The sequence below is a fragment of the Pecten maximus genome, chromosome 5 (assembly GCF_902652985.1).
Source record: "Pecten maximus chromosome 5, xPecMax1.1, whole genome shotgun sequence".
Taxonomy (NCBI): Eukaryota; Metazoa; Mollusca; class Bivalvia; order Pectinida; family Pectinidae; genus Pecten; species Pecten maximus.
The window spans coordinates 7706778-7722613 of NC_047019.1; the positions used below are offsets into that span (position 1 = coordinate 7706778).

General features: G+C 35.0%; 1 protein-coding gene across 1 annotated transcript; it reads right to left on the reverse strand.

Moving 5' to 3' along the window:
* Positions 1 to 1756: 1756 nt before the first annotated feature.
* Positions 1757 to 14727, reverse strand: LOC117326680 (organic cation transporter protein-like). The gene is made up of 4 exons (XM_033883404.1): positions 14522 to 14727; positions 4819 to 5045; positions 3776 to 3957; positions 1757 to 2089 (listed from the first exon to the last, which is right to left on the reverse strand). Exons 1-4 carry the CDS (start codon positions 14623 to 14625, stop codon positions 1880 to 1882), a joined length of 723 nt encoding a protein of 240 aa, XP_033739295.1. The 5' UTR covers positions 14626 to 14727; the 3' UTR covers positions 1757 to 1879.
* Positions 14728 to 15836: the final 1109 nt, after the last annotated feature.

A 15836-nucleotide genomic window follows, 5' to 3' on the forward strand; every position in this document is an offset into this window, starting at 1 on the left:
GACTCAATATTGATTCCTTATATAAACACATATACTCGTTTAGTCAATATATAAATATTAATCATTATTGTCAAAATAATTTTGATTAACTTAAAGATATAGACATCTCCATTACATATGCCTATATCTATATATACCTATATAGATCAGTTGGGTATTGTAATTACACAGACAATGATAAAAATATGAGGGTTGAGGCACCTACCTTTGTAGTATAAATGACTAGCTAGCCAGGTAAATCCCCGGATGTCTATATTAAATCATGTTGTTTTGAAATACGTCCATAATTAATATCCAGACACTTGTCTTGCCATCACTTATTCATATTGCGTTATATATATTTATATATAAAAGCAAAAACATTTTTGATAATAAATTTAACCAGATGTGTTAGACCTGTGTCAACCTGAAGGCAATCAAATAAAATATGGCGTCGGTAGACGAGACAGATCGGCGGATATATAATGTCGTGACGTAGTCTTGTTTGGAGACCTATCATGATTTTATGTTACCCGACCATAACCCTAACGGTGGTGATTGTGTGCCAAGATCTTTTATTGGTTTGAAAATAATTGGGCGTTTTTTTTGTTCAACGCAGAATACTGTTTTAATAGAGTTCGTAATAATACCGACTTAGAACATATAGCATTGTTTTTTTCATATCCCTTAACAAAAGCATCAAACAACATTTGTTTATGTCTTTGTACTTAATGTATATCACCTGAATTTAAAGGATATATACAGCTTTAGAAAATTTTCATTTATTCTAATATAATGGAAATTACAGTATTATTCGCAAGTATGAACTTATTATGCAAAACGCGCTCCCCGACAACAGAGACTGTTCAATAGATATTCTTTTGTCAAGTAATTGCATTGGTCCTGCTAAAGAATTGGGAAGAATCAATGTTTACTCGTTGTCGCGTTTTGAAATCTTATATTGGTGTCATCACCCTATCACTAAAATAATACATTTTCATTTACACATTATCGCTGCAATAGATGGAACACATGCTTCCATCAGCAGTATTTACGGAAATAGTTTGATTTTGCTTTAAAATTCATGTTTGGAGATATTCAAAGGTTTGATAATGATAATGTAAAATTTTGTTTTCAGATCTGTTTATAAGGCGAGTTTGAATTAAATAACCACAAGCTGTAACGAACAGGTTGATAAAAAAAAAAAAACAATAACCGAACATATCGATATGAGGGACTTGGCAAAATGTCCAAACCATGGTGGTTTAGAATTGATTCAAAGTCTTTGTGGTATCGCGCTTTTGTTTCTTGTACAATAAATCATTTACGGGTTGTTGCACGGTAAATCAGCGTGAACATATATATATATATATATATCAATGTCGTAATAATAATAATTTGCTATTTTAGGTAGATAGATCTAGTGCATAGCACGTGGATGGAGAACAAACAACGTCCAATACATGAGTCATTTCAAAAAATGTTTTATTGGCGCGGTATTGTATAAAGTGCTCACACACTTGGGCGGAAATACAGGTATATAGATACAAATATAGATGGATTTATATATGGATATTACTCTGCAACGGGCGGAAAGGCACCCTACCTCATTTCATTCGACTAAAAAACACATTTCTTGCAATAGTCCGAGTTTCCTCTGGCCCTGATATTATGTCTGGTGTAAGGCAAGACCGCACTACTATATGAAAACGTGAAATTCTCTGACAACGTTTGGTGCCATTAGAAACTTTTTTTTATTTCGGTATTGACGTCAGAAATAAGAACAATAATGGTTATGATTACAACTTAAACAGTGATTTATGTGTTACAACGGTATTATATCTGGTGGGAGGCGACAGTTGTATATAATGTAACCACACAAGGATCCTTGTTCCATAGATCATGGACGACTGTCTTCTGTGATATTGTTCGTGGCGACTAGAGCAATGTCATTCCGACGGGGTTTTCTGTTATTGAGATCTTCCATGTCACCGATACTGTCTGGCAATTTAGTGTCGAGTGTCTCTGGGAGGCAACAGGACAGACCCCCCGCGACCAAAGACAATACACCGAATATAATGGAGGTGTTACTAGCCTCGCTGTTAGTCCCCTGAAACGAAATAGGGACACATGATTGTAGTTCTATGAAGCTGTTTTATTTTGGTTGACTATCAACCAAACCAAGGGACCCGTCGTCACTTAGATGTTTTATGGTCAGACGAAGCATGTGTCTTTAGACAGTGTCCTGTTTGTCAAGTTAAGTCCAGCCGATAACCCCACCAGAAGCAATTGTCCGGTCACCAACACATACGCGAAACAGTTATCTTGAGACAGTTTTCTGTTTGTCGAGTAATGTCTAGTCGATAAACCCACTAGAAACAGTTTTAAAGCCAGTCGTTTACCTGTCCATCCCAACACACACGCGAAACAGTCATCTAGAGACAGTTGTCTGTTTGTCAAGTAAATGCCAGTCGACAACTCCCCTCGAGAAACAGTTGTCTTGAGACAGTTGTCTGTTTGTCAAGTAAATGCCAGTTGACAACTCCCCTCGAGAAACAGTTGTCTTGAGACATTTTTCTAAATGCCAAGTAAAGCCCAGTCGACAACTCCCCTCGAGAAACGGTTGTCTTGAGACAGTTGTCTGTTTGTCAAGTAAATGCCAGTCGACAACTCCCCTCGAGAAACAGTTGTCTTGAGACAGTTGTCTGTTTGTCAAGTAAATGCCAGTCGACAACTCCCCTCGAGAAACAGTTGTCTTTAAACATTTTTCTAAATGTCAAGTAAAGCCCAGTCGACAACTCCCCACGAAAACCAGAAAACCTCAAGTTATAAGTTTTCAATTCCTGCGTGAGACAGTTGTCGATAAGACTGAAATCAATATCGAAATGGCTTAATTATTAATAAAACAGGTGAAGTCTTGCAATGTTCCGCAAAGTAAGTCAATTTTACCAATCTGAAATAATTTTGTTTCTTGCGTGTAATTGTCTTAAACAGCTGTCAGTGATGTTATTATACAAGCTAGATTTGATTATAGCTGATAGAAAGTTGACAGTTATTGTTCACTAAAACAGTTATCAGTAAAATAATCAAAGTTCACTCAAGCAGTTGTCATTAACATAAGTATAGTTCATTTAAACAGTTGTCAGTAATATAAGTATAGTCATTTAACCAGTTGTCAGCAATATAATTATAGCTTACTTAAACAGTTGTCAGTAATGTAATTATAGCTAAGTAAAAAAGTTGTCAGTAACATAATTTAGTACACTAACACAGTAGTCAGCTATATAATTATAGTTCACTAGAACAGTTGTCAGTAACATTATTATATTAAAGTTTCCTAAAACAGTTGTCAGTAACATAAAACTAATTCACTAAAACAGTTGTCAGTAATATAATAATAGCTCATTTCAACAGTTATCAGTAACATAATCATAGCTAGCTAAAACAGTTGTCAGTAATATGATTATAGTTCATTAAAACTACATTATTATATAATATTTAACTTCAACACTTTAAACAGTTGTCATTAACATAATTATAATTCACAAAAACAGTTGTTAGTAATATAATCATAGCTAACTAAAACAGTTGTCAGTAATATGATTATAGTTCATTAAAACTACAATATTATATAATATTTAACTTTAACACTTTAAACAGTTGTCATTAACATAATTATAATTCACAAAAACAGTTGTTAGTAATATTATCATTGCTAACTAAAACAGTTGTCAGTGATATAATTGTCAGTATAGCAGTGTCTACCACCTGTAGTACAATGTAAATGAGAACTTACCAAAGCAGCAACATAAGGAGCGGAAACAGCTCCTATTCTAGCGGCGACATTGGATGCGGCAATTATAAAACTCCGAATCGTCGTCGGAAATAATTCTCCGGAGTATATGAAAATATTAGCGAACACCGCAGATACTCCCATCCTACCAATCGCCGACAGAGCAATGATCAGCCAGCCATTGTCTGAAAAGGTGAACATAACATCATCATGCATCAAATATAGAAGGAAACGGTGAATTATCGTGTGATCAATGTGGCTGTTCACATCTTGGTAGCATTATAATTCTTTTTTGCGTCTTTGATAATAAACTGGGTAGCAAAATTAAAAAAAAACAAAAAAACTTACGTAGATTTAAACTAAATACAAGCTAATTAGATTGAACTGTTTCTGTACCAATAACCTACAATTTACGTCTTGATAAAGTCATCGAGTTCAAAGACTTGATGTCAAGGCAACCACGATGTTATAAATCCTGAAACACAGAAATCTCCAATCCGATACTAGGAGTCACCATCGGTCTAGAATTGCTTTGCATGGATCAGCCCGAAATCATTTTGATTGTATTTAAGAAGCCTGCTAAAGAAAACCTGAATATATCAACTAAGCTATTTTATCCTGCAACTTCCACCGCACTGTTGGAATACACCCACTATATACATTTTTGCTGTATACGGCAGTGAAGGAAAACAGCTGTATTTTGGAATCTTAGCACGTGCGTCAGTTCGACTGACCTCCTTCAAAGTGAAACAACGTTTAAAACATGTTTGTATCATTTTTGACACCGTTTCACTTCAAAAAGGATTATTTTTGATGATTTGTTGTATGACTGTTGCAGAATAAATAGAATACATGGTCAGTGTGCCAAGGCTTGCCACTTTTGTCTTTCTTAATCCTCGCCAAAGTACAGCCTATATCTTAAGACATTGTCCATGTGTTCTCTATATATATCTTCACTCCATAGTGAAATAAAGTGATCGTAGTCAACAATGCAGACAATTGCATATTGTCAACATTTGAAATTACATCATGCTTTTTCTTCTTACCTCCGTCTGCATACATTGATATCAGGGAAGAAGATACACAAGCTGTACCAGCCAAAAGGAAGGCGCCAATGTTGAGCGGCTTGCGTCCGAACTTTGTGTTGATGAACAGACAGGAGACGTACCCGACCATTTCCAACACAGCGTAGATGAGAAAATCTAAGTAGACATTGTGACCTATTCGGCCGACATTGAAGGTCAGACCGTAGTACGACAAAGCTAGGACGAACCTGAAACAGTGGTGACGTTTGGATAAGCATAACATGCAAATCGAACATAGATATTTATACTTCCGCATCCATTTAGATAACAATTCGCCCAAAGATTAATTAATATCCATAGGACTGCTTTCGTGCTTGTCTTTTGCATTTTATATTTTGAACTGAGTTAAACATAAAAGAAATGTAAATGCGGTAAGTTTCTTTTGAATGGAACGTACTGTAACCGGACACATTTAAGCGGTAATCTTATTTCAGCGTTTTTCGCGCGTGAGAACATTACTCTAATTTTTGCTGCCTCCTATTACATTTTCTTTAACATGATTAAGCACGCAAAAAAAGCAAAACACATATTTTGTGTGGTGATTCATCAATACATTAATATGTTTTAAATTCTGTTTTACGTCAAAATTTGAGCACGCTAAAATCAGTACGTTTACAGTATATGATTGTTTTATACATTTTACCTGTGAATTCCGCATATCTAATTGATAAAAATACTTAATCGACTAATTGCACCTTTACTGTAATCTTCATTATAGGTTGTTTTGATAATCAGATCATAAGCTATCTGTACCATATAACAATAGAAAGCGATACAGATTGAACAAACATCCATATTTCAACATTGTACTGCCTTGTTGCCAAGCATAATGTAATAAAATATGACGTCATTGATTGTGCAACGGGAAACTATAAGATTGTCTTTAAAAATATAAAATATAAACAATTGAATGGATGTCTGCTTTTTATACAAGGAACCAGACAGAAAGTTTTTTTCAATAACGTGTACATCACGACAGTTCATTGAAAACAAACTATTAAGCATTATACTTTGAGGATGCATGTACATTGTAATAAGTTTGAAAATTAATACCATTATGTAGTTCTTAACGTATTAGATAGTGGCTGGATTACAGCCTGCATCACTACACATGTTTTTAGCTTTTGTCTCGCATTTGCGTGAGAGGGAGAGTGCACGCGCGCGAGTGTGTGCAGGAAATGCAGGAAATGCACATGCGAAATATACGGAAGTCCATTGGTGCCAAAAAGTATTGGTATACAGTATACGCAATATCTTTGCGAATATACGGAATATCAATTGTGAATCAAGCATCCGGAATCTGTAAATGTATATGTCAGTGTAGTGCGTAACTCGTGTCCGTCACCGGAAGTTGTTTCTACATCTAACTACACCACATCCAAGCAATCCCGAACATCCATACAATACAGCAATACACAACAGTTTAGCGAATATACGCAATTATTATATAGGTTATGTTATCAACATGTTTAGCATCTAATCATCATATTGTCATCAGAATCTGAACCTTATAAGGGTTATGGAGAAATTTTCCTCTTTCAGAACGAAACATTTAAGAAATTGTTCATTGTGTTTAAAATGTAATATAATATGTTAAATAACGCAACTACTATAGACACATCAACGAACACCGGACATGTCTAAATTATTTCGCATGAGGAAATAATATATTCAGAATGAGATCACGATGCCGACCAATGAAGTTCCCAACCATAAAAAGTGCATTTTGTGCCGAAGTCTGTAATTTATCGAAATACAAAATATTGACATATGAAACGTGTACTCGACCATGTTTGAAAGTTCAGTATTAACGAAAAAAATGTCCGTGATCATTCATGAAAAGTAGCATTCAATAAGTCTATTATGGCGGACGATATATTTCTGAGCCATTGTCTAGTGGTAAACGTTCACAGATTAAACTAATTGAGATTTAGGATTATTTGATTAAATGATTTTGTCTTGAGAAAATACAGTCCTTCAATTCAACCAATAAAATTGACAACGCGAATAAAATGTAATCCTTAAATCGTATGCCGCTATTTAATGTTTCAAATTTCAGTGAAAAATAAATCTGCTTTGAATCCCGTCATTGTTCTGTAGGAGTTATGCCCTTGAACTGAAACAAGATAAAAAAAAAATTATTATTATTTTTTCTTTTTTTCTGAAACTACGACAGAAAAATGTGAACTGGGGGTTAACCACAAGTTACATTAATGTATTTTATTCGCATTTGCCCTCTATTGATTCTAGTATACACAAAAAGTGCCTAGTTAACATACGGGGTAGGTTTTTCGTTGATAAAAAATGTAATAAACAGCATATCTAACAGTGTCTTCAGTAATACCAAATATACTGTATTTCACTCGTGTGGCTAATATTTTGATATGTTTCACTCGTGCTGCGCACTCGTGAAAAATATCAAAATATTAGCCCAACTGGTGAAATATATTTGGTATTACTGAAGACACTGTTAGATATCCTCTATATATTATATCGTAAAAAAAATTGTAGTTGGAGAGTTAATGTATGCATTTTTAATTTATTTGTTTTGTTTGTTTTTTTGAAACTCACCATGATTGTGAGAGTATCGAATTGCACCATTCAGTGGTCGGTTCGTTTATGACGACAAACCGGTTTGTCAGGTTTTAGATGTAAGTTTACAGGCATGTATCTTTACGGACCTGCAGATGATAATACAGGCCTTGAAAGTCTTTTTCAAAGCTCGTCTGAAAACAACAAAATATCGTCCGGTCCGTCCTAATTTCATAAACATACAACTCTGGTTGAACCGGTCCAACCGTTTGAACCGCCATAAACGAAAATGGCACAGGTAAACAAGTATACAGGCGTGTCGACAAAACGAGCCACCTAACATGATCATCACGTGCACCTGCTCGTGTTGTTCACGCACAGGTTGGACAGCGATTTCAACGAGCTTTTGTAACATGGATCTCCCGGATTTGAGGGAAATTGAACAGGTAAATATTTGAGAAAATGTTACAAAATGCTTTGTGTGTCTAACTAATTTATAATGTCTTATTATTTGACATGTCAATGTATTATAGAGACGGGGTAGGAGTAGAGCTAGGGGTATGTGTCGTACTGTATGTCTGTGACGTACATACATATACATATATATGGATATAAGGGTTATATAAGTTTTAAAAACGTATACAGTATAATGATTTGGGCTACTACCTTGTGCAGATTTCTAATGTTGTAAGTAATTCTCAGCAGGAAAAAAAATATTAAAAAAAAACAACTTTTTTTCTAAAGATGAATATACATACTGAAATCAAGAGAGAAGAAAATAACGTAAGTCTCCCTGCATTTCCCCACTGCCCAAAGGAATGTGTACATATTTTCGTTATATATTAGAATTGAAATCAACATGTGGTACATTCTTCAGCTATTCTTCCATATCGAAAACCACTGCAAGTAAATATATTGTAATTACTACTAACAAATAGTCTAACCCACATTGATTGACGGATTTGGAAATTATGAATCATAATTTATTCCGTATAAGGTAGCAAACAGATACGTGATTTCCCTGTGTAACTGTTTACGTGTAGTGAAAACGTATACACATTTCCTTATTGTTCTCTATTTCTTTCCTTTACTTTAATTTTTGAAATCAATCTAATTTTGATGGAAGAAATACAAAGAGAAGAGAGCTGAAAGGTATGTATGTGTAAGTATGGCCGATTTATATACACACCTGGACGATTATCACCTGTCGTTTTTTGTACGGTTTTACATTTTTTAATAAATCTTCATAAAAATCAGTGTGTATGTTTTTGGACCTGGTGCGCGGTATTTTTACAAGATAAATGGCACGAAGACGCGGAGAAGAGCACAGTAAGTACCCAGCATGCACCCCACTGCCCGCTTCCTGTTGTAAATAACACTTCCGGTTCCTGTCATCTTTCTCTGTTAGTTATGTTTATTGTTAGTACTAATTTCAACAGATATTTGAATGATTCAATTCACCGCCATGTTTTATTTCTCCGTTACCAAATAAAGTATTACATATTATGCACAGAACCGAATATAAAGCCAGCGGATACTTTATCATGACAAGTGTCCGATGTGAAGGGAATGTATCGATGTATAGCCTCACTATATTGTATCTGGGTTTCATAAAAAAAAAAATTTTTTTCAACATTCAACAAAAAAAAAAAAAAACAACAACAACTTACTAATTATGATTATTACAAACTTAATTACCGCCAACGTAACAAAATATCTGTCATCCAAAATCAATAGCATACAATAATACAACAGGCGATTAATGATGAAGAAAGGGATCATATACATGTAGCTTTTGTATATATGGAAATTAAATCAAGACGATACTGAAAATTGCTGACCTGCTGACCTTGACCATAACCTTTGACATCTTTAAAATAAATGACTTGCGTGCTGATAATGATTTATCTTAATTGTTTGAAGGCCTTACCAATATAGCGAGCTGTGATAAGATAGTCACATAAAATTCGTCAAGCTTGGAATTCAAAATGGCGATAGAAAATTTCTATATTATTGTTTAAACTCTGGTGTTCTTAGTTCTTTGCTGTGAGGTTGTGTTGCGCATATATATTTTATGATCGGCGTGCAACGTTATACCGAAATGCAACTGTTATCGATGCAAAACTAACAGTCTCTGGCCAATTGTCCCGGGAATCGTTTTGATTTGTATTACAAAGAAGAAATTCTATGATATGTTAGAAAGAAGTTTATAGTGTACACGAGGAGATGCTGATAATCGCGTTATTTGAAAAGAAGAAGTTACAGAAAACAGTATCAAGATTGAGGTGACACAAAGAAGAGTCTTGTTTGCAGTATCAAACATTCACAAAGGTATCTAAAAGAATTACGAGCATAATACCATAAACTCGGTTTCATAATTTTTCAAACGTTATATTTATTTTTTCTAAAAAGAAAGGAACCAATAGTCACAGTAATATCTCATTTGTATATTCCCCTTACGTAACTAAACAACCACAATTTCTTTTAAAGGGGAGAATGACACGATATATATGGAAATGGGAACTTCCACGGACCTTCCGGTAAAATGAAAATACCAGGAAGAGGAAGGATTACAGCTGTCGGCGGGTTTAATTGTCAACTGCTTCCTACAAGACACACGGTCCTTGCTGTTAAATGTTAGAATTTGGAATATTATCTTAAGTAATAGAGACATTGCTTTGTGTTGTAGAGATCCCATTTGTACTTGCTGCCCCCATGGCATGATTCCTTAGAGGTGAGTTAATCACGGATCTTCTTCTGGAGACATGGTTATGGACTGAATCGGAATTCAACGAATTGCTACAACACCAGTCTCCTGGACCTTATCATAAAGAGGATGGATTATCTAGGTTAGATGAAGATCATGGTGGGTTTGAAGGTCATTTCTCTCTTACAACACATACATTCCTTTCTGTCTATTTTTGTTTTAATCAGAGTGATTCCGTTAATTAGTAGAGTGATTTCTTTGCATTGTAGGGACCTGATGCCGCCATCGCATGATTCGTGATAGGCGACTAAATCTAGATCATGGACTGATTTGGATTTCAACAAATTTGCTACAAAACAACTGCGGCCTCCTTGACTTAAAGAAACATGTTTGAAGAGGTACAAAAATGTACATATCTGAGGAATGTGTCCCTGAAATTAGTATTATAAGTAGTGGATGATGGACGATAATAGGCTGGTCGTAACTGTCACGTGTCAGTGTGCTGGGACAGTTTAGGAAGAACGGGGTACAACTTGTACACTCATAGTTATGTACCATGTATTAAAGGATATATCGGATTAAGTTTCTTCTCAAATTTCAGTAAGTGTGATTATTTTGGGTAAAAATGTCATATTTAAGTGAACTTTGATAATAAGCGATTTTGCGAAACTTATAATACAAAAAAGTTTTAATGAATTTTGGAGGTCGTTCAAAACTTACTATTCTGACAAAGTGGAACAGTAGTGAAACGTAATTACGTGAAATTTTTGTTATTTGATTTTTGGCATGAAAATAAATATTTTTTTTAGGTGGGAATTAAAATACTGAAGTCAAGAGCGAAGGCATAACGTGAGTCTCCCTGCATGTCCCCACTGCCCGACGAAACATGTTCATCTGTTCGTTACATGTTCAAACAGGAAACATTATTATAGCAATTTTCTTAAATAATTGGTTATTCATTGCAATGGCGATTGAGAATAAACCTATCTCTATTTAGAAAGCACAGGATACTCTATGCTTTGGTGACGATACTTTGTAGATACGAACCATTACAATATAATTTGTATTAGTATTATGATAAGCATGAGCTAGATGGAAATTGGTAAGTTTATTACATTCTCCTAGATTCAGGTTTCGCTCGGATCTGAAATGTTTGTTTGTTTACGTGTAATGAACACATGTACACATTTCGTTATTGTTGTCTATCTTTTTCACATCTTTCCTTCACATTATCTTTTAAATAAATCTCATTTTGATGGAAGAAATACAGAAGAGAAGAGAGCTGAAAGGTATGTATATGTAAGTATGATCGATTTATATACACACCTGTACGAGTATCACCTGTCATTTATTATTGTACGCTTTTAAATTGATTAATAAATATTTATCAAAAGTCCCTGTGTATATTTTCTGACTTGATGCGCGATATTTTACAAGAGGAAGGACACGAAGACGCGGAGAAGATCACAGTAAGTACCCAGCATGCACCCCGCTGCCCGCTTCCTGTTGTAATTAACACTTCCGGTTCCTGTCATCTTTCTCTGTTCGTTATATTGATTGTTAATACTAATACCAACCGAAATAACAATGCCAAATGTCAGCATCAATTTAATGATATATTTTACCGCCATCGTTTAGTGCTTTATCATGTAGATAGACTAAGACCACAAAAAATTCTACTACATGTTTCGTTTAACCTTAAATTACATAAAGAAATAAATCTAAAACTTTCATACGCTGCTCATCTTACTGAACAAGAACAATCTCTGAGGAACAAAATGATAACAAAACAAAAAAATTTATTTGAAATATTTGTCATTTAGACATCTACATGTGTCACCAATGTAGAATATGTGCATCCGGGTCAGAGGTAGAGGTCATAACCGGACATCACACGGGATCCTGGAGCTCAAAATACACATCAAAGAGAAAATATCACATACCAAAAGGGAAATGGTCATCCAAACAACATATCCACTACAAATCTGTAATCGAATTTTAAGTTGAACGAACTACAGTTTATATGGTTTCCCTAAAATACATAGGGACCATTTATGAGGCCAGAACCCGGAAATACATGTTTTGGCAACAGTACACACAAAATAAAACATTACAGAGATAACGCAAAATAATCGTTTATCATGACAAGTTTCCGATGTGTAGGGAATCACAAGTTCCCGGTGTGTAGGGAATCGCAAGTTTCCGGTGTGTAGGGAATCACAAGTTTCCGGTGTATATGGAATTACAAGTTTCCGGTGTGTAGGGAATCACAAGTTTCCGGTGTGTAGGGAATCACAAGATTCCGGTGTGTAGGGAATTTAATGTCTTGGTTTCGTTTCCGGTTGTATATCTATTTTAATGTATGGTAATTAATGATGATTAAAACAAAATTATCGGTGATGGGGTAGAATAGACGCCTCCCGACAAAGATGTAGCATACGACAGGAAGATAGTGACGTAGAATGGTGCCATATATATGTATATGATATAAATACAAGCCGGACCCTGCTTTTCAGTGGGCTTTTGTTGTTCAGTGGTGAGATAATCACATAAACGTTGTTTTTATTTATTTACTTATTTTTTATTTTTTTTTAAATTTGAATTTTGCTGTCGGAAAGTACTATATTACTGTAATATAATTATCCAAGTCATTGACATGTTCTTAGTATCGACATTTTTTAAATCGGGGATTTTTTTTTGCTTCGGCTATTTGTTGTGTATATATTTCTAGAATTGGTGTGCGACGTTAAACCGAAACGAAACTGATATCGATGTTAAGCTAATATTCTCTGCCCAAATGTCTCAAAAAAATGTTTTGAATTGTCATTTCGGAGAAAAAAATTAGGAAAATACGGATTATCGTGTCATTGGTAAAAGAAGGTTTTACGGAAAACAACCTCCAGACTAGGGTGATATAGAGGAAGCTTGTCAGCAGTAACCAGCACTCACGAAGGTATTTAAGGCAAAGGACGAAGATGAAACTATAACTAGATAAAATACTAGTGTCGCTACAAACGCAACATATATGTTTTAATTTTCTGAAAGAAAGCTCTTCATTTGAAAGTCATCTCATGTATCAAATACACCATTTTTAAAGGAATTAATTATTCATTTGATATTTTATAAACAAACTGGATAATCCATATACTCCAGTAAATGGACAACTACCATTAGAGGACGGATTATCTGGATTAGATGAAGATATTGGTGAATTTGATTGTCAACTCCTTGCAACTTGCAAGTTCCTTGCTGTTAAATTTTAAATCCGAGTGAGTGTGTCAAATTAGTAGTGCCATTGTCTTGCGTTGTAGGTACCCGATTCGTAGCTGCTGTTCCAATGGTACGATCCATAAGAGGCGACTAAATTTAGGATCTTCTTCTGGAGACTAGATTACGGACTGAATCGGAATTCAACGAACTGTTACACCGCCATTATCCTTGACTCTACCATGGGAAATGACGGATCATCCGGATAAGATGAAGATATTAGTGGATTTGATTGTCAGCTTCCTCTTACAACATACGCGGTCCAGACTGTTAAAAGTTTAAAATCAGCTTGAGTAAGTAAAATTAGAACAGCTATTTCTTTGCATTGCAGGTATAAAATAAGTTCCTTCTGGCCCAAACGCAACGGTTCGAACGGGGTGATTCAATCTGACCACGGCCTTCCACTCCAGTTTTTTAGATTGACGAAAAGCTGCTTATGCTAAGCCCAGATGGATACACCTCAAACCTTTCAAAATTGGTCTGCACATTCATTGAACGTCTAGAGGTTAAAAGTATTTTGAAAGTATTTTGCATTATTTTTCCGAATTTTTCCATGCTTTTTTTTCCACGCCATGCACCGCCGTCTAGGTGCCGCTGCAGTACTTGGGTACAAAACGCGCGAAAAAACTAAACTAGGGTTATTTAGGGCCAAAAACCGTTAGCTAAATATATTGCCTATATCCACAAGAATTATTGCGTATATTCGCGAAACTAATGAATATATTCGCAAACGTATTGCGCTTATTCGCAATCAATATTGAGAACATTCGCAAAAGAGATAGAATATTCGTACAAATTTTTAGATTTCATTTGGCACCAATGGGCATCCGTTCATGGCAGTTCAACACTTATTACTTAGTAATTGCAAATCTGCATGTATTCAAAATTGATAGACTACCTAGATTCTTATATTAACACATATTAGGAAGGTATGTGTATGTTAAATACTGGTCGTAGGTATTATAAACTAAGAAAAATGTTAGATGCAATAGTTACGATGTAGTTCTTCCTTATAAGCAATAAAGTTTTATTGTATTTCTATCTGTAGTATTCGTAGAGTTCACAGTTCTTGAAACGCCTTGATACAGATAGTCATTGATATATAATTCTCCATTTCCCGAATATTTTTTATCTTACACTGTTTAATTTCATACGTACCAGAGGACAAGAACCACGATGAATCTAAACAATAGTCTGTACGATTTGAAGACAGGCATGATCTCATTCCTGCTTTTGTGATGTTCAAGTTTCACTTTCGTCATGTCTATTTCTGTCTGTTTCCTGTTCACCCGAGCAGCGCGGCGTACTATTTTTATCGCCTCTTCGCCCTTTCCTTTTGAGAGCAGCCATCTTGCCGATTCCGGTATGAGGCTGAAATATATAGATTCTCATATAAACCACCAATTGCCTAGATTGTGTTACTGAAGTGTGATGTAATTTCTGAAGCAACCCCACTGTTAAATAAAAATTTGGTCGAAATAAAGTAAAAACGTATCGATATTTAATTGGGAGTGTTTCACACTTACAACCAGTAAAGAAGAAGGATGACTCCCGGACCAGATACTGCTATCTGGAGTTGTCGCCAGTCCCGCAGGAAGTAGGCGGCGCCACTTAAAATCACTTCCCCTATACACCATGCTAGCTCTACAGCAACAGTTGCGTGTGACCTGTGATCTGGGTCGACAGTTTCAAATGCTGCAAGCACAAAATCAAAATAAAGACTATTTCAACAAACATAACAGCAATGTTATAGAAAATCATTATATATTCATTCCCTGGTCGAACGCTTAAATAGCTTTTTGCATACTTAGTATTTGAGATTTAGAGCGGATGTAGATATACATTAAATACTCGGCTAGGGTTATAATAGAGGTCATTGTATGTATTATTAATACAAAACAACACTTTGAAAAACCGATTAATAATATGCAGCTTTTGTCAAACATATTATTGAAAGTTTTATAGCATTTTACCGAATTAAATATAGTTAAATGCCTACGTATTCAATCGTTAAATACACACTTAAAGGAAGATATCTTTTTACATATGCACGATAGCAAAAGTTGTGTTCTATAGACTTAAATCTTTTAAAATAAATAAGATTTAAAACTTACCTATTATCAAAGAGGAAGCAATGCAGGTGATGGTGGCCATCCCCGAGAGGAACCGAAGGACGATGAACATTATAAAGTTAACTGACCAGGCACAAATCAGGGAGGATCCGAAAAGTAATACCGCACCGGTATACATCACAATCTTACGTCCCCATCTAACACCAATCAAAAGATAAACAAATCTCGTTACATATTTACAACTTAAATTGAGCTGCATGATTCATTTGATATACATATATATTGACAGAAATCGTTCGTTATAGAAAATAATCGAGCGACGGCCGTTCCAAAGTCACCGGTCGTAAGGTCAAATTAAACAGGTGGTCGTCCATTGCATACAGTATATAGTAAAATCTCGC